We start from the raw sequence: 22584 nt of genomic DNA, 5'->3' as shown, positions 1-22584 counted from the left end.
CACTAAAATTTCAAAAAGGGTAAGGGTGTAGCTCAAAGGGTTTAATTCCCAGTACCACATACCAAAGAAAGGAAGGAAGGAAGGAGGGAAAGAAAAGAAAAGGAGAAGGAGACTGACCCATCCATAACGTGGAAATGTGAAAGAAATTAAATGTAGCAGGACAGATCCACTGAATTATTAACATTTTCTTTTTCTATGTGTGGTACTAGGTCAGGGGTGAAGAATTGAAATTGATTTCCTACTTCACAGCAGGCATAAAAACACAATTAGAAATGGGTTGAGTTCATTTTTATTGAAGGCACAACTTTAAAAATTTTTATGAGATTTTTAAGAAAACGTTCTTGTGATCTGGGAGTAGAAAAAGTGTCTCTTGGGCTGGGGATGTGGCTCAAGCGGTAGCGCGCTCGCCTGGCATGCGTGCGGCCCGGGTTCGATCCTCAGCACCACATACAAAGATGTTGTGTCCGCCGATAACTAAAAAATAAATATTAAAAAATTCTCTCTCTCTCTCTCTCTCTCTCTCTCTCTCTCTCTCTCTCTCTCTCTCTCTCTCCTCTCTCTATCTTTAAAAAAAAAAAGAAAAAGTGTCTCTTAAATGAGACTGTTTTGTTGAAGTTTATTCAGAAGCAGATCCCAAGATAAGGATTCCAATGGAAGAAGTTCATTTAGGATGTCACACTGTGAGGGAAAGGGAGAAGACACAGGGAAGAGGAGGAAGCCGGTACAAGATGGGCCAACCAGGCAGTTACCCCGTGTCATTCCAAGTGTGGTCCAGAGACCAGCACTGACTCATTCTGGTGACTCATTCTGGCCTATGTCAAGATAGGTACAAAAACAAAAAGAAAGTGATTTTAAAAAGGAGTAGCTTGCATTTTAATTGATTTTTTAAATTTCAGTTTTACTATCTTGGTGATTCATTCTTATGCTATTTTATGATAGTCCCCTTGGGTTGGAAATCGTCGTGGTCATCTTCCTGTTTGGGGAGGGGGGTAGTTGGAGAGCACTAATAGAATGTGTCTCAGAGTTAGCCAACAACGTGGAGTGGAAACTGAGGTGTTCACCCATCAACTTCCTGCCTTTCCTTGCTTGAAAGATGTTTTGGGGTCATTAATTGCCTGGCATTTCTTGCTTGCCCCAAGTTTACTTCCATAGCCTTCAGGTAAAGCAATATAGCATTGTGTAGCATTTTAAGAAAGATTTAGGACAGTATCTACTACTAAATTTGTCTGTCTTCCATGAAAAACTCTGATAAATCTGACTATATTAAAATTAAGAACGAATCAATGTGTGGTTCTAGATGGGGGACGAAGAATTGAAATTGAATTATAACTTCATAGTAGACATAAAAACACAATTAAAAAAAAGGATTTCTATCATCATTCCACCATTCATTTATGAGTTTATTACACAGGAATTATCAGTCATGGAATATTCCATCAAATTTCATTTTAGCCATGGAATCAATCTATGTGTAATATCTTAAAGGCTGCCCTGTCCTACTCACTTGAAATTATGTACATAAGAGTAAAAGTGAAAACCTGCATGTGTGTGGGGGAACTTTTTGGAAAGAAATCAACCATAGAACAAACCAAAACAAAACCCTGGACCAAATGAATAAAGTCTCCCCCAGGAAAAAAAAGGGGGCGTGAGTTCATTTAAAGAGAAAAGCAAGACACAAACTGAATAGAAAGTGTTTGTATAATACATATAGCCAATAAAATAAATCATATCAAGAGTTTACCAAGAACCTCTCTCTGCAAATCTACAAGAAAGAGTCAATAATATTACAACATTAATAAGATGATCACCTTCTTTAGGAAACAGGTAAAAACAGATAACATCTCAGTAAAGTCTCATTTTACACTTACCTGATGGTCTAGAATTTTGGACCCAATGATACCAAGTATTTATCAGGATATAGAGAAGAGGGAATTTGAGGGAGTCTATACTTCAACCAAATTTTGGAAAATGATTTGGCATTACTCAGTCCTTCAGTGTACAGGTTCTTTTCTTAAATACACCTCAAGAATGTACATAATATTCATATGAGCCATGTTCTGAGATAGCTCCATCTGGAAACCACCCTAACATCCATCTATAGAAGAACAGTGAAATAAATACAATAAGATGATATTTATGAACAGGAGATGAATGAAATACATCTATGTGCATCCATGTGGATTAATCTCAAAACCATGGTGAGTTACAAATGCAAATCTTGTACTAAAAAAAACTATGTGTATATAAAGGAAACCAAGAAGAACTAAACGAGAACTTGTCTTGTTATAGATGTATATATTTATAACTCCAAGTAAAAATAAAGAGATTGGCTAACAAAAGATTCCGCATAGAAATTGATGTTTTGTTGTTACTGTTGATGGGAAAAGAAGGAGTCAGTAATGTGAGGCACACAGGATGCTTTAATAATCAGTGACGTCTCATTTCTAAAGCACATAGTGGGCACGTGTGTTCATTTTGTAATTATTCTTTAAAGTATATTGAATTGTATATAATTTTTCCTATGCAAATGCAATGGGATCAAAGTAACAAAGCCCTAGAAATGTAATTTGTAAGGAACATTAAAAAACTCCTATTTTTAACCAAGTGACATAAAAAAGAAGCATTAATAAGTGAAGAGTTATATGGCATTATGAAACAGAAGAACTCATGGTTCTAAGGAGGTGTCCTGGCCCCCCAAAAGAAGAGGAGAATGCACCTGACTACAATAAAAGTTCTAGTGGAATGGTTTTGAAATGTTATAAAATTATTCTGAAGTTCTTCTGAAAAAATAAATTCGAATTGATATTCCAGAAAACTTTGCAAAAGAAAAATAAGGAAAGAGAAGGCCTTGTTCTCCCAAGTATTAAAGCATGTCATTGCTACACAATAGAGGAGTCCTATCACAGGAGAAGCGACAGCTCCGTGAAAGCTGCCCAGCATATGCCAGGATATAAACTAACTTAACATGGTGCTAAGATGGCATTGTAAATCCCTGGGGAAGTTTTGACTGGTCAATTAACTGTCCTAAGAAAATTGTAAGGAATTATAGTTAGATTTCTAGTGGGTACAATATGCTAAATAAATTCCAGATGGATGATAGTGTTAGCTGCAAAGAGAAAAAGATGGGAATAAATTACAAAATAAATCATAAAATAATTATTCATTGGGGTTTTATGTTTATCTTATTGGATATGAGAAAGAGAATTCGCTCTAAACCGGAAAGACCAGGTTGCCTAGTGCTACTAGCTTGGGTTTTACTGTAGTATCCACCAGACAGATGCTCCTCCACCTCCATCACAGAGACCCTTCTCCACCTCCCTCAGAGACATACTCTCCTCCACCTCCCTCTTCTTATGGCATTTGCCGGTAAGTGGATGGATCTGGAGAATATCATGCTACGTGAAATAAGCCAGTCTCCCTCAGAGACGTACTCTCCTCCACTACCATCAGAGACATACTCTCCTTCATCTCATCAGATAAACAGAACCTCTCCTACCTCCATCAGACAGTCAGACCCTCCTCCATTCCGTCAGGTGGAGCTTCAGATGAATGGGCGGAATCTACAGCTCCCTATTCAGCTCACTTTCTGCTTTGCAATGATAAAACATCTGGATGCTTCCCAAATGCTTGATGCAACTTGTCTCTCATTACATTATTTGTAGATAACTTCACCACCACTTTTCCTAAGAGACGCATCAGGATACCTCAACTCCTCCTCGAAAGCATCTACAAATTTTCTCATCTCTCATCTCAGAGGGAAAGGGACATTCTTTCCTCTCACCCCTCCCTGTTCCTGCCTTTCGGGACCCTCACCATGTCAGTGAGCCCCTCTCCCTTCTCCGCCATTCCTCTGGCTTCTATTTTTGATTCTTCCTGGTCACCCTGGTCATGTCATGACCTTGCCCGTCATTGGGAGGGGACACTGCTTGGGCTCCACATTTAGTTGCTGCTATTTCTGCATTCTCACTTCACCTTCCGGTGCTTTCTCAACCCTCTCCACGAGGGCTTGGGACACCAGCACTCTCTCCAAATCACTCACGCTCAGGTCACAACCTTGAGGACAGAACACTTGAATCAAGGGGAAAACCTAAAGGCACATCTTACTTGACTGCTCAGCCGCATCTGTCATTGTTGACCAGTCCCTTCCTGAACCTCTTACCTCCAGTGTTCCAGTGACAGCTTGACGTTGGTTGCCCGGCAGCCTCTCTGCACCCTGACTCCACTGTCTCCCATCTCTCCATTTTTTCTTCCTAATTGTTGAGAATGGAGCTCCTCTTCATTTAGTCTTCTTTTTTTTTTTTTTTTCCAACTCTTTCTATACTGTAGCTGCAAGGTTTTAGTTCCCAAACATGGGCCCCAGTCTTGTAGCCCCAACCACTATTCAGCCACACCTCTTGGATGTTCTACATACACCCAGGGCCACTTCACCACTGAGCCACATCCCCCACTCTTTTTGTATTTTATTTTGAGACAGGGTCTCACTAAGTTGCTGAGGCTGACTTTGAACTCGCGATCCTCCTGCCTCAGCCTCCCAAATTTCTGGGTTTGCTGGCATGCTCCACTGTACCCAGATAAGAATCCCTTTCTATAAACAACGGTCTGATTCCCCAGTTGCATAAAACAAAGTGCTGGGCCCCACGGTGACATGTCTCTTCCCTTCTTTGTCCTTATTCATCACCATCCAGTCATGTTAGTTTAGCATAACAACAATCTCCTCTGCAATCCATTTTTCTTCTACACTGCCTCTCAATGGTCCAAAGGAACTATCCTTTCACCCAGAATGACAATAGCAATTTCCTAACTGATTTTTCTCCTTCCACTCTTGACCTCAAAAAGCTGTCCACCACACTCCAACATGCTCTACTTTTGCCCTAGTAACTTCTACTTATCTATCAACATTGATGTATTTGCCACTCAATATCCTGACATGCAAGACTAAATTTTCTCTACTTGATTCTCCTAATAACTTATGACTGTATCTCAGAGTTAACAACTTTGACAAATTAATTTGGGTGTTATTTTTTAAATATGTGTCTCCCTTCCCAGAGAACAAGGTTTTATTAAGGATTCGAGTACATTCCTAATGTCCCTCCTAGTCCCTTGGTCATATTAAATACTCCAGAAATATTTAGAGGGAGGAATGGGGAGAGAGGAAACAACAGGAGATCTGACTAAGCAAAAACTTCTACATACCTAAAAGATTTCTAAAACAAATGAAAACCTGGCAAAAATATTTGTAAACTATGCCAAAAGAGTGTGTCCTCAAAAGCAGATTATAGTTATAAGCCCATAAGATAAAAATGAGCAAAAATAAAGAGGCCTATAAGCAAATGAACAGAGGGTGTAGAATGCATGTTCCTAAAAGAATCGATGCAAATGGCTAATTAAATTGAAAAAAAAAAAAGTCTGTGCTCTCCAGTATTCTAAAAACGATACACACATGCACTTAATTTTTTAAATAGTGTTGGCAGACACCAGAACTAGGCATATTCTTCTGTTGGAGAGCCCAGATTTGTTCAAACTTTCTGGAAGGCAATCTGGTAATACATGTCAAAGCCTTAAAAATAACATGGCTTGCCCACTTTGGCCTAGGAAATTAATTTCTATGAATTTACCTTCAGGACATCAGCAAAGTTGCATGCATATACCTTATAAGAATGCTTTTTGCAGTTCCACTCAGAATCATGAAGAATTTAAACCAAATTTAATGCCCAATAAGAAAGGATTGGTGACTAGGACTATAAGGGGGATGTTTTCTTCTAAGCAGATATTAAACCATATAATTTCCAAAACACTTCAGGTTTTTTGTAATTATGATTTTTATAATGAAAAAGAGGTCACAACACAATATACACAGGAGGGGTTAAAAATTTTAAGAATAAAATACATACATGCATAAGCATATTTTATATTTTTAAAAATAAAGTTTTAAACTATATTCATGAAAAAATGGGAAAATATCTTTAAAAATGGGTAGTGTGAGTGATTTTTTCTTGTATCTTTTTCAAAATCTTTTTGTATATTCTTAATATTCTACAAATTGTGGGTATCATGTCCATAATGAGGAAAACTAAACATATTTTAATCTAACAATGGGGAACTGATTGCAACATATGGCCAAGGCTATATCTAGAGAGGCGTAGCATGATGATTAAGGGTATATGACTTGAAGCTCATAGACAGGTGTTCTGTTCCCTCTTTACAACTTAAGAGCCATATGACCTTGAGCAAGGTATCGGCATTCTCAGAGGCTGGCTCTCTTATCAGCACAATGGAGATAATCCATACTGGGCAGAGCTATTTTGTGGCTTAAATGAAATAATGTATGTAAAATTCTGATCAAAGAGTAAGCACTCAATAAAACTCCTGTGTTTATAATGCTGAAATATAAATAGATCCAGTAATGATTTACATGAATTCACGATTCTCCAGTGGGTTAGAACTGAAAGTTTGGGAAATCTTTTAGTTTCTGGCTCAGCATCTTCCACACTATTGTGAGGATGCTGGAATCCCAGCAGAAGAATGCTGAGGAAGACTGGCCCTGAATAGGAGCAGCCCCAGGAAAGATTGTGCTTCCTAGGGCAAAGTGCTGGCTCAAGTCATTCACTCAACTCTTCATCCAACCGGCCAATGGGCATTTGGCTTCTACCCCAGGCCAGCGCTGGAGACTCAGCAGCAAGACATACTAGCTGCCATCTTGGGAGCAAAACAAGCTTTTTCTAGGTGAACTGAAGTTTCAAGGCACATAGTTTTTATTGAATTAAGGAATTTGGAAACTAAGGAAGCCGTTTCTAAAGCTGCGGAAAATTTGGCAGAGTGCGGAAAACAAGAGTTGGTAAACTTCTCAGGTCTTCTTCAATTTCTTTCTTTAGTATTTTCTAGTTTTCATTGTAAAGGTCTTTCACCTCTTTTCGCTAAGTTGATTCCCAAGGTTTTGTTGTTGTTGTTGTTGTTTTGAGGCTATTGTGAATGGGGTAGTTTTCCTAATTTCTCTTTCAGTGGACTCATTGCTGATGTATAGGAATGTGTTTGATTTATGGGTGTTGTTTTTATATCCTGCTACTTTGCTGAATTTAATTATTAGTTCTAGAAGTTTTCTGGTGAGATTTTTTGGATCTTCTAAATATAGAATTATGTCCTCAGCACATAGTGATAGTTTGTGTTCTTCTTATGGCATTTGCCGGTAAGTGGATGGATCTGGAGAATATCATGCTATGTGAAATAAGCCAATCCCAAAAAACCAAAAGCTGAATATTTTCTCTGATATGTGGATGCTAATTAACAATAAGGGAGGTGAGTGGCTAGGGAATAATGGAGGTACTTTGGATTTGGCAGGGGGGGGAAAGGAAGGTAGGGATATGGGGGTAGGAAGGAAAGTAGAATGAATTGAGCATCATTACTGTATTGCATAAATGACTGTACAACTGGTGTGATTCTACATTGTGTACAACCAGAAGAATAAGAAGTGATACTCCGTTTATGCATGATGTGTCAAAATGCATTGTATTGTCATGTGTAACTCATTAGAACAAATTTTTAAAAAGGGAAAAGAAAAGAGTTAGTAAACTAATGGCAAAGCCCGCTTTACATTCCTCACATACCAGCCCTAAATCAAGGACCTAATTGGGGATTTCTACCCATTGGCAAGGCTGGGGCCTGCTGTTGTCCTCTCTGCTCTGATCAGTCTCAGTCCACTAATGGACTTGTTCAGTCTGCAGATGAGAAACTGTCAACCTTCTAAAGAGAAGTCTGCAAATTAGAGCCCATGAGTCAAACCCAGCCTACTGCCTGTTTTTGAAAATAAAGTTTTATTGAACATGACCTCACCCATTTGTTTATGAATTGCCCATGGCCATTTTTATGCTTCGATGGCAGCGCCGAGTAGTTACAACATAGACTGTATCACGCTAAAATATTACTACCTGGTCCTTCATAGAAACTTTGCCAACCCTCTTCTAAATCAATGGGGCTGGAGAAGTGTTGAGGAAGGTGACATCAGGTTTGTAACTTTCTTCTTCTGTAGTTCCAGGAGCTGTTCCTCTTGAATCTATCCAAGGAGGGCCCTTTGAGGAGAAGATTTACATCCAGTGGAAACCTCCCAATGAAACCAATGGGGTCATCACGCTCTATGAGGTAAGGAGGCCCCTTGGGCTGCTTCTGTGGGCTCAGCTGCACTCAATTCTCTTCAGCTTGAAGTGGGTGAATACCTATTCCATTGAAGATATAAAGGTGAGTAGGACGCATCTTTTCTGATCATATAATGGAAAGAAATCCCCAGAGCACAGAATTGGGCTGACTTGATTGCCCAAAGACAAAGAAATCTGGACATATCATACCTTAAGATGACTGTGGTGACAACTAATCCCTCATGCAGAGGACTCGGGAACTCAAGGAGTCAGATTGTCCTGATTTAGAAGAGAAGACCCAGTCTTGGCCAATGGTAGTTAAAGTCTGTTTGAGAGACCATGATATTCATATGGTACTCACCCCACAGATATCAGTCCCTGGGCTTTGAAGAGGATCTCAGTGTCATTCTCTGTCCAGGATCACAGGATTTCTGGGCTTTGGATTTCTTTGTACTCAAGGCATACTAGATTATTAGCCCAAGCAATTATATCCAGAGCTCCCCACCAAGCATTAGCCAGACCTTATCATACCAGAGTTGGAACCAAACCTACGCAGGCAGGAATGTCCCCACTGAGACAGCATAATATGGCTTACTGAAAAATTGTAAATCAACCTCCATAGAAGTCCATTGTAAGACAAAAGAAAAGATCTACAAAAATGCTCACAAAGCTTAGATTCAAGTACTGGGATGTGGATAAGATTGACTGACCTCTTACTCCTGAGGCAATACTGGATAAAACAGAAAAACAGGGCACTGCTGATGGAAGGGAGTGGATGTTGCAGCTGGAAAGAGGTGGCTCAGTCTCCAAGTAGGTGTCCCCTAGCCTCATGTGGCCTTGGGCAGGCTTCTCCTGCCCCCAAGCCTGTTGCCTCACCTGTAAAATGAGGATGATATGCTTCACTTCTGTCACGTCAGTGTGACTCTAGCAAGCCTGGGGAGGGAAAAGGCACAAGCATTCCCAGGCAGGACCATGTACTGCAAGCCCACATGGGACCTTAAGCCACTAAGTGCTCTTGCCAACCCACAGACCTCTAGAGAGGGGCTTCTGGGAGTGAGTTCTGGGGAGGGGAGTCAGGGAGTGTTGATGAGGGAGAGAGACTCAGCATTAGTCTGAGGAACTCATAGGCTCTTTAGAGATGTAGATGGTTCTCAGAGATCTCTGAAGTGGGGGGATTACCCACCATCTACAAAGCTCTCAAGAAAACACCTGTCTCACTCCATCTAGCATTCCTTAGAAGAGTCATCTAAAACTGCAGTTGAGAAATTGCAGGGAACTGGGTGCAGCTCTCAGGACCAGCGTTTGGGAGGGAGGAATGGACGTTCATCTCAGCCATTATGAGCCTTTTGGGCTGTAGGGAGAAACTTCCTTCCTGAGTTTGTTGTAAGAGAAAGGGAGGGAGTCCCACACTGACACACTTTGCCAAGGATGTGGTCCAGACCTCATCAGGGGAGTGAGTGAGGGACTGGAAATTTGATGAACCAAAATCCAATAATTTCAAAGATATTCTTTGTAGAGACCACAGTTAGACACGCACACCATAGAAATCTATTGTGCATAGCAAGCTGTTCTTTGTATGGCAGAGAGAAAGGACCATGATTTAGGGAGCAATGGTAATGTTATGTGAAAATTTCTCCATGCCAGAAATGCAAGCCTTTTGGAATTTGTAGGCCGGTAAGATTTCAAAGGCTTGGGGGATCAACGTAAGTGCTTTACCATCTTTTAACATTTCATAACAGAAAAGATATCATTCAAAAATATAGAAAGGACATAATTTCAAATTGCATAAATTTACTTTATGAATAACTCATGACAATTGCCTTACTTTCTCTCATTTTGTCTTGGAATGATGACAATTTTGTCTTGAAAAGGTTTGGGTCCTTTAGGTACCTGCACTTGGAAACCACTGAGCTGGGTCCTATTGCTAGTGGGGTTATCTCTCTGCACAGACTTCTTCCGTGAGAGTGAGATGATTTTTCTTCTAGTAGGATTACTCATTGGGCTGCACTAGCAATATCATGATTGCCATCCCATGATAATAAGAAAGATATAGATGAAGGGAGAAGAGGGGGGCACATGCAACTGGGAGTTAAACACCTGATTTGAGCAATAGCTTCTAACTTGAGGTATCATTTGTGGTACATTCTCCGGAGCTCTAGGCTCAAAGCTGAGAACAGATTGGCACAGCATATCTTTCACTTCTGTGTGGACTCAGTACCTTGGGATTTTCAGACCTGATGCCAGGGATATTGACATTTCTAGGATGGTCTCTGCTGGAGATAGCTATGGTAAAGGATCTTTAAGTAGCTTTTTGGCTGCTTCCTGGGCCATAATTATAGAGAACCAGAGCCAGAAGATCACAGCTGGAGGGCTTTTTTGTGAGCATGTGAGGCAACCTTTGGGGAATACACCAAAATGGCTGGAGGAAACGGTGACAGGAGCTGGGAGTTTGGCGGGTAGGATGTGGAGTTACTTATCCCTTGGTCACATTTTATGCATAAACGTGACAGTGGTCACATTTCAAGCTCGTGAGGCTCAAGTAGGTGAGAATGTTAAAATTTGAAGTCAGGCAGCCTAAACCTGTATCCCCCTTAGGATGACTTCCTGCTGTGTGACTAATGGTAGAGCAGTGCTGAGGTTCTTGAACCTCAAGTTCCCAAAAGTCATGAGAATAGTAGTTTTCTTTAGAGGGTTGTTGCAAGGTTCATATGACATATGTGTTTAGTACAGTGCTTGACATTCATAAATAACACTATAAATGTTAGTTCTTATCATCATGTGAAAATGAGGAAGTTAGGAACGGAGAGGTGAAGTGCAGAAGACAGAATGACAAACTCATGCCTCTTCATTCAGGTGTGGCTGCTGCTGCAACCCAGTGTGGTCCGTGGCCCAGCAGCAGCAGCAGCAGCACCCAAGAGAATATTAGATACGGTCATTCCAGGCTCATCCAGACCTCCTGAATCACAATTCCCTATTTATATGGGCGCTACATGTAGGCATTAAAGTTCAAGGACTGCTCTTCTAGAAAACACTGCTTGTTAGAAAGCCTTAGCAACTATTAGAAGAGTATGTCCCCTCTGAGCAGAGAGATGGGGAGTTCCATCCACACTGGGCTCCAGCCCATCCTTCCCCAGACTGTAATCAGGAGACCTTGAGTTTACAGACTTTCATAACAAATATGTGTTTATGAGGCAATTTCCAAATTTAATTAGATGAAACCAATTTGATTTTTAAAATTAGGTTCTAATTGTAATTTCAAAAGAGAAATCCATAAATTACAAATCACCCTCTTCTGGCCTCAAAAGGGATATTTTGTTACAAAGAAAAAAATAGATAACAATGGGAACAGAAACCCAGGATTGTCCATGCCGGTTAGACTCAGCAAAATAGCCCAAAGCCAAAGAAAGAAAGAGATAGAGATAGAGACAAAGACAGAGAGTGTGGGGGTGGGGAGAGGGAGGGAGGAAAGAAGGAAGGAAAGGGAAAAGAAAAGAAAGAGGAGTTTCACTATTGGAAAAATGTAAATATTTTAAATAGAGCTGGTCCAGGCAGTGTTGAGAGCCAGTTTCCTTGGATGAGTCCAAGTCACAACCTCTGGATTTATCATTGGAAAACTTTGACCCCTCAAATCTGAGTGGCTTTGGTCAAGTCGCATTCTATTTCTGGGCTTCAGTCCACTTTTTATAACTTGAACATTAGGGTTAAAGTTATAAAGATCATCCCAGGCTTCAACCAGGTAAAGAACCAAGGGATAAATAAATCTACATCCTACCCACAAAAGCAAAGGTTCTGTTTCACGTGTTGCTTTAATCTGGCAAGTCTTTGAAGGTACAACAGTGATGACATTCGAAGAAAACTAGCTTGTGCAGAAGAAGTGCAGGGTGGGAATGACATTGGCATGTTTGACCAACAGGAGACCAAAGTGACTGAGGCTTCATGAGCGTGGCGGACAGCCATGAGATGATGTGGAGGGGTTGGGGGCAGCGCAGGGTACGCAGGGCTCCTAGAGTTTGCATTTTACCCTGAGAAAAATGTAAAGCCCTGCAAGGGTTTTAAGCAGAGAAATGAAGGAACCAGATTTACATTCGTAAAAGATCACCGAGCTGTTGTATGGACATTAGACGGGAGCTAGGACGCACAAGCATCTCAAGGACATCAGAAAAAGCCTTAGGACGCATGGACATTTCCATCATCTGTGCTATTGTGATGAGAGTTCAGCAATTTATTGAGAGACCTTGTGCCTGGGTGGAAGGTGTGAAAGTTTTATCACAGCTGCCTACTTCCTGCTGCTAACCTGGCTCTGACACTGTTAGTCGACTTATGTCACTGTGACAAAATACCTGAGATAAACAAGTGAAAAGCAGGAAGATTTATTTTGCCTCCTGGTTGCAGAAGTTTCAGTCCATGGTCATTTGTCCCCATTGCTGTGGGGGCTGTAATGAGGCAGACACCGCGACACCATGGCAGAAGTGCTGGGGGAAACAAAGCTCTCACCTCATGGTGGCTGGAAAGCAAAAAGAGAGAGAGGAAGGGGCTTGGGTCCCACCATACCCTTCAAAAGCACACCCCTAATGACCTTAACTTCCTCCACCAGGCCCTACAGCAACATCATCCTAGGGATCAAACTTTCAACACACAAAGTCTTTGGGGGACATTTAAGATCCAAATCATAATAGATTATCTTCCATTTAGTACAGAGTTCTTATCTTGCTGAACTCCCTGTAGCCATGAACTGTTAGATCCTTTCTCCCCTTGAGCCTTTCTTCCCTACAGGATGGGACTCTTTGCCTGACCCTGTCATCACACTGGGGCAGTGGAACAGCTTAATTCTGCAGCAGCCACAGCCACTATCCCTGCCCACTGACGTGGGCTCAGAATGCCCCTGAGAGCCCATTGACACTGCCCCATTTCAGCTACAGTAGGAAAGTATTAGGGTGAGTTCGCCCATGGGCTCAGATCTTTGGGGATTTGTACTTCAGTGGTAGATCCAGAATGCACTTTTATGATCAGAGTGCCAGGTAGTGCACAGGGAGAAGAAGTGTCAGAATCCTGTGTCCACAAAACCAGCAGCATCAACATCACCTGGGACCATGTTAGAGATGCAGAATCTCAGGCTCCAGCCCAGAGGCACTGAACTGAGACTGCATTAACAAGATCCCCAGATGATTTGTGTGTGCATTAAAGGGTAAAAAGCACTAGCCTAAGAGATGATATAAAATTTCACCCTCTGGATCTGCACAAGGAGGTGGTATAGAGGTGGGGAGTGAAGACCAACTGCTCTGGAAAGTTCTGACTAATGAAAACATGGCAGTCAGTGGCATGGATAATATAGTCATTGGATGAACTAAGCAATATCTCATCTCACTTTGATTCAAAGAATTAAGAATTTTCCCCACCAAAATGGAAATCATGCCATTCACACAGACCCTTTCAGAGTCCCACTCTTGAGTTTGAATAAGATACCAGTGTTGCCTAATCTGGCCTTGGTATGTGAAAAAGATGGCGCAGCTTCTCCCACCTGACTCAGCTTTTAGGAACAACTGCAGTTCATCAAAACCCAGACCATCGCAACTACCAACGGACACTTACAGCCAGAATGAGGTCACTGGGGGAAACAATCCAGTCGAAGGGTTGTCTGAAAACTCTTCAATAAAATAAATTAGAGACAAACTGTTCAGAGTTCACACACACACAAAAAAAACAGTAATCAATATGTGTTCCAATTCAATTAATTGTGCTCATCTCTGTCCAAAAATAAAATTGCATAGTGTGAGGGAATTGGGCCAGAAGGTGTTACACTTACAACTGGGTTAACGAAGTGTGAAAATATTTAAAATTCAGACATGTGAAGCTTCCCAGTAAGCCTTTCTGTTTAGCAGTCAAAATCACCAAGTTTCTAATTACAGTGTATAAATCTGAGAAGCTTAAAGGGAATGAGAAGACCCTAATGAGGCAGGAATGGGTGTCTTGATTATGCTAGAGTTGATTGACATTTATCTTGCAAGCTATTCTAGGTGCTTGGTGCTCAGAGTTAAATAAAACACAGACTTTGCCTCAATAAAACAAGGCGGCATTTCTATGTGGGAGCTCCTTGAAGAGGTGCAATAGGTCAAAGGGTTGTCAATATTTTTCCAGCATACAGATGGTAGGATAGATTCGGAACAAAAAAATAATATGGGCCCCAGGAATCAACGTGGGAGCAGAGTGCATTGAAAGAAGGCTTGTGTTTGTTCTGAGGTGGAGCAGAGTTCTGAACAGGGTGGGAGAAGACACAAACATTGACAGAGCTGCGTGGTAGATGAGCTCGGGGGCGGGCCCTCAAAGAGAGAGGCCCATGGGAGGTTCCTGGCTCTGCTTGGATGAGTGGGCACACCTCCTTTTGTCCTTTTAGCATTTCCACAATGACTGCTTAGGGCTCCCTGACCCCCCCCCCCCACTCCAACAACTCCGGTCCACAAAGGCATGGTGGGGAGGGGGGGATGTGGTCCAGATGAGCAGGAGGTTGCTAGGCAGGAAGGGATCAGCTGGATCGTGACTAATACAGCCCCAAACAAGAATTTGCATAATGCAAACCTGATCTACGTTAATTAGGATACACAATTTGCATAATGCAGGCCATTATTGGATATAACTTGAGCCAGGCTGTTAACTCAAGAAAAAAAAAAACTCTTGTTTCCTTTGGATTGTTTAAGCCAGAAAGTTAGAGTGATCCATTCATTACCTCCAGCTGCCATGCTGCTAATCCACCAGAGTGCCACCATTTCTCCTGCCAAAGTAGTCTCAGGTCACGGTGAGCAGCCTCGTCTGTACCACCACATCCTTTCTGAGCACCCATCAACGCCTGGGCCATTTCAGTATCTCCCTGCCACAACCCACCCACACTTCTTCTCAGCACTGCAGCCAGACAGAACATCATATATATATATATATATATATATATATATATATATATATATATATATATATAGTTGTTGTTGGACATGATATCTTTATTTTATTTATTTATTTTTATGTGGTGCTGAGGACCAAACCCAGCACCTTGCATGTGCCAGGCAAGCGCTCTATGGCTGATCCATAGTCCCAGCCCCCAGATCATCTGTAAGTGGTCCCTCTGAGCATGTTATCTCTCTGCATCGCTCTGTCCATCTTACCTTTAGGGTTCTGGATGATCGGGCTCCTGCCTGTTTACTGTGTTTTAGCCCCTCCAGCCTTCTAGCATTTTCTCAGGTTTATCCAGTTCTTTGAAACCCACACATGACTCCATGAACATCTTTCCTTTTGCCTATGACACCCTTCCTTTTGTGTCCCTCGTGCTGCCCCTTCCTGTTTTTGACTTCCAAAAGGCTTGTCCCGGGGCTGGGGATGTGGCTCAAGTGGTAGCGCGCTCGCCTGGCATGCGTGCGGCCTGGGTTCGATTCTCAGCACCACATACAAACAAAGGCTTGTCCCTCTCCCTCTCCTATCCCCTTTATCCAAAAAAAGAGGCCCCTCTGTTTTCTCTCCTAGTAACCTACTTCTGCATTCTGCACTTGATTTGTTTGTGTATTTTAGTATCACCCAGTACCCCTGGACTTTTAGCTCTGTGAGAATAGGTGTTGGGTTGGTTCATTTTGTCAAATTGATTCAGCCATAGTGTCCTGACATGTGGTCTGACATTATTCTGGACATTTTTGTGAATGTGTCTTTGGATGAGATTAACATTCAAATTGGACTTGGAGTCAAGAAGGTTGTTCTCCATAATACCAATGAGGTCTTGTTCCATCCATTGAAGACCTGAGTAAAACAAAAGGTGGAGCTCTCCTGAGCAAGAGGGATGCAGCCAGCAGACCTCCAGGGTCAGTCCACATCAGTTCTTCCTGACTCTCCAGCCTGACAGCCTTTCGTCTTGAAATAACTTATACAACCGGTATTTATTTTTCCATATCAGTGTGTCCTGAGGACCTAAAATAATAGCTTGCAAATAGTGTGTACTCAATAAATATTCCTTGGATGATTGGATGGATTTGTGCTTTATCTTAACAAAGGGTAATAATGAAAGTTTTGTTTAATTTACTGTATCACACTTTGAAATAACCTCTGCTCAGTTTTGCTGTGAACCTAAAACTTTTTTAAGAAAAAAAAAAGACTATTAAAACAATTACATCTGTGACTCTGGAGAATATAGACAAATAAATAGGTAGATAGACACAAAGACGAATGGGTGGGTAAGAGGATAGATGGATAGACTCCATTACAGTCCAGATAGATCAGAATCCCTGGGGGAGGGTTCCAACCACGTGACATGTGTGCATTTGTGGACTGTTGTTAAGTTCCTTAGGAAATTCTCATGTCTGTCCCAGGTTGGAAAGAAGCATTGTGGGAAATTAATCCAATCCATCTCCTCTGGTCTGTTATCCTAGCTAAATGCCTGACAAATAAACACATCCTTGACCTTGGCCTACCCCATCTTCCTTCCCATTTCACCAGGCTTCACCTCCTGTAGCTAGCTCCCTCCTTCAAGGCAGGTGCATGGTGCTTCAGTTCTTTAAGGTTTAAGTTCCAGAAGCCTCCGGCCCTTTTCCCTGAAGGTTGTTAACCAACCGTGTGTGGAGTGACTGAAGACTCGCAGGGAGGGGTCACTCTGTCAATATCCCTTTGTGCTTTCCTAATGGCATCCATAACTCAGATGCGGGAGCCCACAGCAGACCTTCCCTTATGAATCTTATTGCCTCTCCAGGAGAGAAGTTAGTTCTGTTGGCTTTTTTTTGTGAGATTAAAAAAGACATACACACACACAAAACTCAATAGATTTGCCCAGAGGCCTTCCCTAAATCTTAAAAAGTCAGGAACCTGGATGTCCAGGAGCCATTTTTTCCTAGCCCTCGACTCATCACTCAAACTTCATAGGGAGTTTCTCTTCCAGAGCCCTGAAAAAATGCAGGTATCTCTGGGTAGACAACTCATACAGGTCGCCTGGGCTGACAGGGAGGCTGATGGGTGTTTCAATAGAAACAGCTTTGGTTGAAAAGAATGGTCTCTGGCCCTCGGAGTCTAGAAGGAAGGAAGTTGCGTTCCAATGTAAGTTGCATTTATGCAAGTGGCCCATCAGTGCTGCCTGTCACCCACTGGTGGAATATCAGGAATGCCTATATATTTGCCTTGGGGTGTTTCTTCTTCTCTCTTACAACACAGGTATTTGTGATGGTGCTAGATAACATGAGAGAAGAAACCAACAGATGCATACCGCCTTTTAACTAAAGGACAGCAAATCATGTTCTCCTGGCAATAAGTTTTTCATAACCAACATTAATCATTCAGTTCAGCTATAGATAAGCAGTATGGGGGGCTGCATGGAGAATATTCCTGCAGTGTTCATATGTAAGTATGTTGGTCTTGGGGTGTGGAGGAGTCTATTTTTTTGTGAATTTAATATAACTTACAAAAGCTATCTTAAACGGTATGCTGTTTAATATCAACAGCTGTATGCAGGTGTGGGCTTGTTTTGACATGTTTGCCAGTAAGTCTGAGTGAGCCCTTTGCCCTTTGGCTATACCCATCTTCCAACTGTATCCTCAGAATTGCTCGATTTCGGAGAATTAACTTCACAAGAAAACAGAGGCCCAGGTGGACTGCAGAAACCCCAGGTTGCCACCTCCGATCCCTGACACAGCAATACCACAAGAGAACCTCCCTGTCCTGTTAGGGGCTCTGAGCTGTATCTCATGAACTTCTGCCATATTTTGCTCTCAATTTTTTGCTAAAGGAAAGCTTTGGATTAAAATTATCTTTCGGTTATATTTAATTCCATGCATTTTACAATCGTCCTAGGAGAAAGAAGGGAAGAAATGGACAAGTTAGTGCTGTTTTTTGGCACTGCATGGCTCTCTTTCATGTTCCTTAGATGGAAGGGGAACTGCATTTTGATGTGCAATGTGTGTATCCAGAGGCCTTTGCAGGGGATCCTCCTGTACACACAGTCACGTGGCTGGAGATGGGACCCTCTTTCTGGCTGCCATGTCCTTTCAATACACTGCCCAGAGGCGGTGTTTAAGTGGTGAAGCGTCTCTTTAAACATCACACAGTGTTTTCTTTTCATCGCTGATGTTTTACCTTGTTAGTCCTGTTGGAATTCCACCTGGGCTGGGCAGTGCAGCAGGAATTTGTTGCTTTTAACTGGCTGGTTCTTTTGTTTCTGTTTTGGTCAGAACAGTTTTGTGTTTGAGACCTGAGTAAAGGGTACCTACAGACTTTCATCTATCACCAGGACATGTGGGCTCTCCCAGACCCTGGAGGAGAGTTTGCATTTGGGATTCATCACTTAATCCCTTTCATTGTCGCAGGAGATAGCAAGTGGCTTTTCTTTTCCTGCCCCAAACCCATGGGCCCTTTCCTTTGATTTTTTTTTTAACTCTTTATCAAGAGAGAAATAATTTCTTAAAATTGACATCAAAGTTCAGGACCTTGGTCTTTTTCATTATGATTTTAATACATACATGCAAACATACACACACACATAGGTTGATGATATGCATATCCACCTGCATACACACATAGGCAAAAAATGCATGCACAAAAACATGTACAAATTCCTGCACACACACACATAAACACACACTTATGCTTACATACCTACCAGGTGTCCTTCAAATGGTCATAAAAATGGCCATTGTTTTCTGGATCTCCTATTGGTTTTATTATGCTCTTAACATGTACCTTTCATTGAGAAGTCAGATCATGAGTTGTGCAGTTAGGAAATTTAAGATTGACTCTTGGTATGCCATTGCCAAAGAATGCACTTGAATGAGTCCCTTCCCCAGCCTGAGCCCCAGTTTCCGCATTCAGGAGTTGGGAGGATTGAAACAGATAAGATTCCTGGTGCCCTTCAGGCTCTTACCTAACGTGCGGGTGACAGAAATTAGATGATTATAACTCCTAGACTCAGGAAACACTGTTCTCATTGACCTGGGCATGATCCTTTTTGTTCATATTCATTATTCATTCTCACAGTAAGCCTCACCTAGCAAGACGATCAGAACTTACTTTGACAGTATCTCAACTTACAACCTCTGTGCTTGCTTCTGCTGTCTCCCATCTCCCCAACCCATCCTCCTGCCTCTTCCACTGTCTCAAATCTTGTACGGAATTCCTTTACATTTCATACTGTTTTACTATCTGTATGTATTCCATATCATTTTATTTGTCTTTTTAGTAAAAAATTTTCAGTTGTATAGAATCTTTGGAGCATTTTTATTCTGTATTGTATTGCCACCATTCATTCCTACTGGTGAGACCGGTAACCCATTCATCTTGACTGCTACCTAGTATTCCAATAATGAAGATACTGCAGTGCATTTACCCATGCTCCTTTGGTAGGCATTGGGATTTGCTTCTAGGATGTTGCCTTTATCAATGGTGATGAAATGGGCATCCTGGTATGTATCTCCTACTGTATATGTACAGGATTTCCCCTTAAGTTTATATCTAGGAACTAGGGTACATGGTAAATGAGTGTTCAATTAAAAAAAAAAAAAAGCCAAATTATTTTTCAAGCTGGTTTCATTAATTTATTCTCATGTCAGCAAAACATAAGAGTTCCTACGATTTTAAAACCTGTCTGATACTTGATATTGCCAGGAATTTTTTTCCTCTTAGCCAGTTGAATAAATATAAAGTGGCATCTCATTGTCATCTTGCTTTGTATTCTCTCAGTCGTTAATAAGGTGAATGTTCCCCTGTCCGTGACTCATTGGGGTTGCATTTTCTATGGGGTATCTATTCGTGTCTCTGTTAATCAGCTTCCAGTCACTGAGACAAAAAAAAAAAAAAAAGATGCCCGAGGAAAAAAACAACTTATAGGAGGAAAGATTGATTCTGGCTCCTGGTTTGCAGAGATTTCCTTCCAGGGTTGCCTGTCCCCTTCCCTAAGGGCCTACAGTGGGGCAGAACATGTTGGTGGGGACACATGGCACGGCAGGATGGGAAGCAGAGCAAGACCAAGAGCAAGGAAAGGTCTGGGATAAAACATGCCCTTCAAAGCCCCGCCCCAGCCCCCTACTTGTCCAAGGAGACCGCACTTCTGGAAGTTTCTACCACCTCCCAATAGCGCCACCAGCAGGGGAGGAATGCTCAACACACGGACCTTTGGGGACTTTTCAGTTATAACAGTGTTATTGGTTCATTTGCCCCAGTTGGTTATACAATCTTTTCTTACATGCAATACTTTTTGGAATATAATTTTTCTTAGTGCATATTTATTATATAGAATCGCGGGTTGCATTGTGGCACATTCATAAGTGCATATAACACGTTTTGATACTTTTTGCCAATTACGTAGGTAACTTGCTGGTGTTGCTATCTATAAGGTAATTTTTGAAAAGTTCTTCATTATACTCGATTTTATCAGTCTTTGCTGGTATAGATACATTATGCATTATGTCCTTAACCCACTCTTCCCTAAACCAAGGGTAAGAAAAAAATAATTCCCTGTATTTCTACCAAAATTCCATCATTTTGCTCCAGAGATTTAAGTCCTTGATCTATTTGCAGTTGATTTTTATATACAGTATGAGATGAAGTACAAAATTCATTTCAAAATGCATTTCTTATGTGGATAAACACTTTTTCTAGGTCCTTTAAATAAACAGTCTCTCATTTCCCCTGCTTTTCCAAGCCATATCTAACTTGCACCAAAATTCCTGGTTTGCCTGATTTTTTTTTCCGAGCTCTCTATTGCACTGGCCCCATAAACCACAGCCACATACAGTCAAAATTATTATAGCTCCACAGTTAATCCTGATCTCTGGCAGAGCAGCTCCTTCCTCCTCATCCTTTTTTAGAGATATCTTGCTTATTCTTGCCCTTGGCTCTTTCATTTTAGAATCTACTTATCAAATTTAATGGAAACATCTGTTGTCAATTTGATTAGAATCTCATTGAATGTATAAAACAATATGTGGATCATTGACATCTTTACAATATTAAACTCCTCCATATTTATTTAGATTTTCTTTAATGTCCCCCATAGTTTTATTACTTTACTTATGGAGGTGTTGCCTTTCACATAAAATCCAAACTGCTAACTCACATCATGAAGACTTGCGTCTCTGGTTCTTTTTTCTGTAGTCTCGTTGGCCTTCTCTTGCGTAGCCCCAATGGGCCCTGTTGTCTCCTGCCTCGGGCTTATTGCACATGGACCTCTTAGTGGCCAGAAATCTCTGCCACCTCCCCTCCCATGGCTGACTTGTTCTCCTGCTATGTGGAGCTGCAGATATTAGGTCAAGACCCTAGCAAGGGTGTCACCTCCTCAGAAATAGCCTCTCTGGGAGGCTTCAAGTAGGGCTGTAGCCACTTATCATTATTGTCTCCTCATTCCTGTGTAACATGTAACACAATTCAAAACCATCCCACATTTATTTGTAAGTTTGTTTCCTTATATTTTAAGTGCCACAAAGGTAGGATCCAGTTAGATAATACTCATCACTGGAAAGAACCCAGTGCCCTTTATAGTGCTGGGAACTCAGTATTACTCAAACTGTATGTGTGTGTGGTGTGTGTGTGTGTGTGTGTGTGTGTGTGTGTGTGTGTGTGTGTGTTTTAAATGAATGGAGATTGGAAAGGGTCCCTTAAATGACTGAGATACAATGACAGTCAGAAGTAACCCTTGGCATTAGTTAGTCTACATATTTGACCTGATAGGACCAAATGAACTCTTAAAATCCAGGTATAGATCCTATAATAATAATCTGTAAGAGACTACGTGAGGCTCTGATGACCCATGCATTTATGCTTAACTCATAGAATTCAATTGCTTAAACATAAACTTGTCAAGGTTAGGGAATCTTTATTTACAGCTATATCCCAAGTGCCTAGAGTTGTACCTGACCCAAAGTCGACCCTCAATAAATATGTTTAATGAATAAAACTCTATTCCAGACTTGAATCAAGGTTATATTATAACACAGTTATAATAAATATTTAAATATCTACTTCTGTATGATTGTTTGATTTTTAAAGAATAATTTATTCTGTGTTAATGTTAGTGACATTATGACAACCCTGCATAATGTAAGGAAGGTTGGGAGTGGGAAGTAATGCCTATCCCCACTCCTTCATGTATCCACCATGGTCACATGGGTAAGTTTTTTTGTTTTTTTGTTTTTCTGTGCATCTGCAATAGCTTGAACATTTCTGGGGTCACATTGTTTGATTTTTACCATGTCCAACACATTTCCATTTCTGTATAATTCTCTTAACTATCCCATTTAATGGATGATTACTTACTTTGTAATCAATTTATTTTAGGATGTACTGATTGATCTTTCTAGAACGTAAGACAGAATTCGGGGGGCATTAAGAATGAACTGGACCTCTTCAAATAACCGGTTAGGCAAGTGTGAACTCTGCTTTTCTTTCTCCTCTCAATAGATATGTCAGGAGCACGCAGAGGCTTTCTCATTCTTTCCATTGATTGTAGAAGTGT

The 22584-nt window shown here is 41.2% G+C and overlaps 1 protein-coding gene across 2 annotated transcripts in view; it reads left to right on the top strand.

Moving 5' to 3' along the window:
- Ptprt (protein tyrosine phosphatase receptor type T) overlaps window positions 1-22584 on the top strand; it is a 1035616-nt gene that overhangs the window by 665676 nt on the left and 347356 nt on the right. For both annotated transcript variants that reach the window (XM_076849097.1, XM_076849096.1), the window contains exon 9: window positions 8024-8133. In XM_076849097.1, the coding sequence (XP_076705212.1) occupies window positions 8024-8133 (110 nt within the window). The remainder of the gene's footprint in view (window positions 1-8023; window positions 8134-22584) is intronic.

Source organism: Callospermophilus lateralis, chromosome 3 (assembly GCF_048772815.1).
Source record: "Callospermophilus lateralis isolate mCalLat2 chromosome 3, mCalLat2.hap1, whole genome shotgun sequence".
NCBI lineage: Eukaryota > Metazoa > Chordata > Mammalia > Rodentia > Sciuridae > Callospermophilus > Callospermophilus lateralis.
This window is presented reverse-complemented; position numbering and strand designations above follow the sequence as displayed.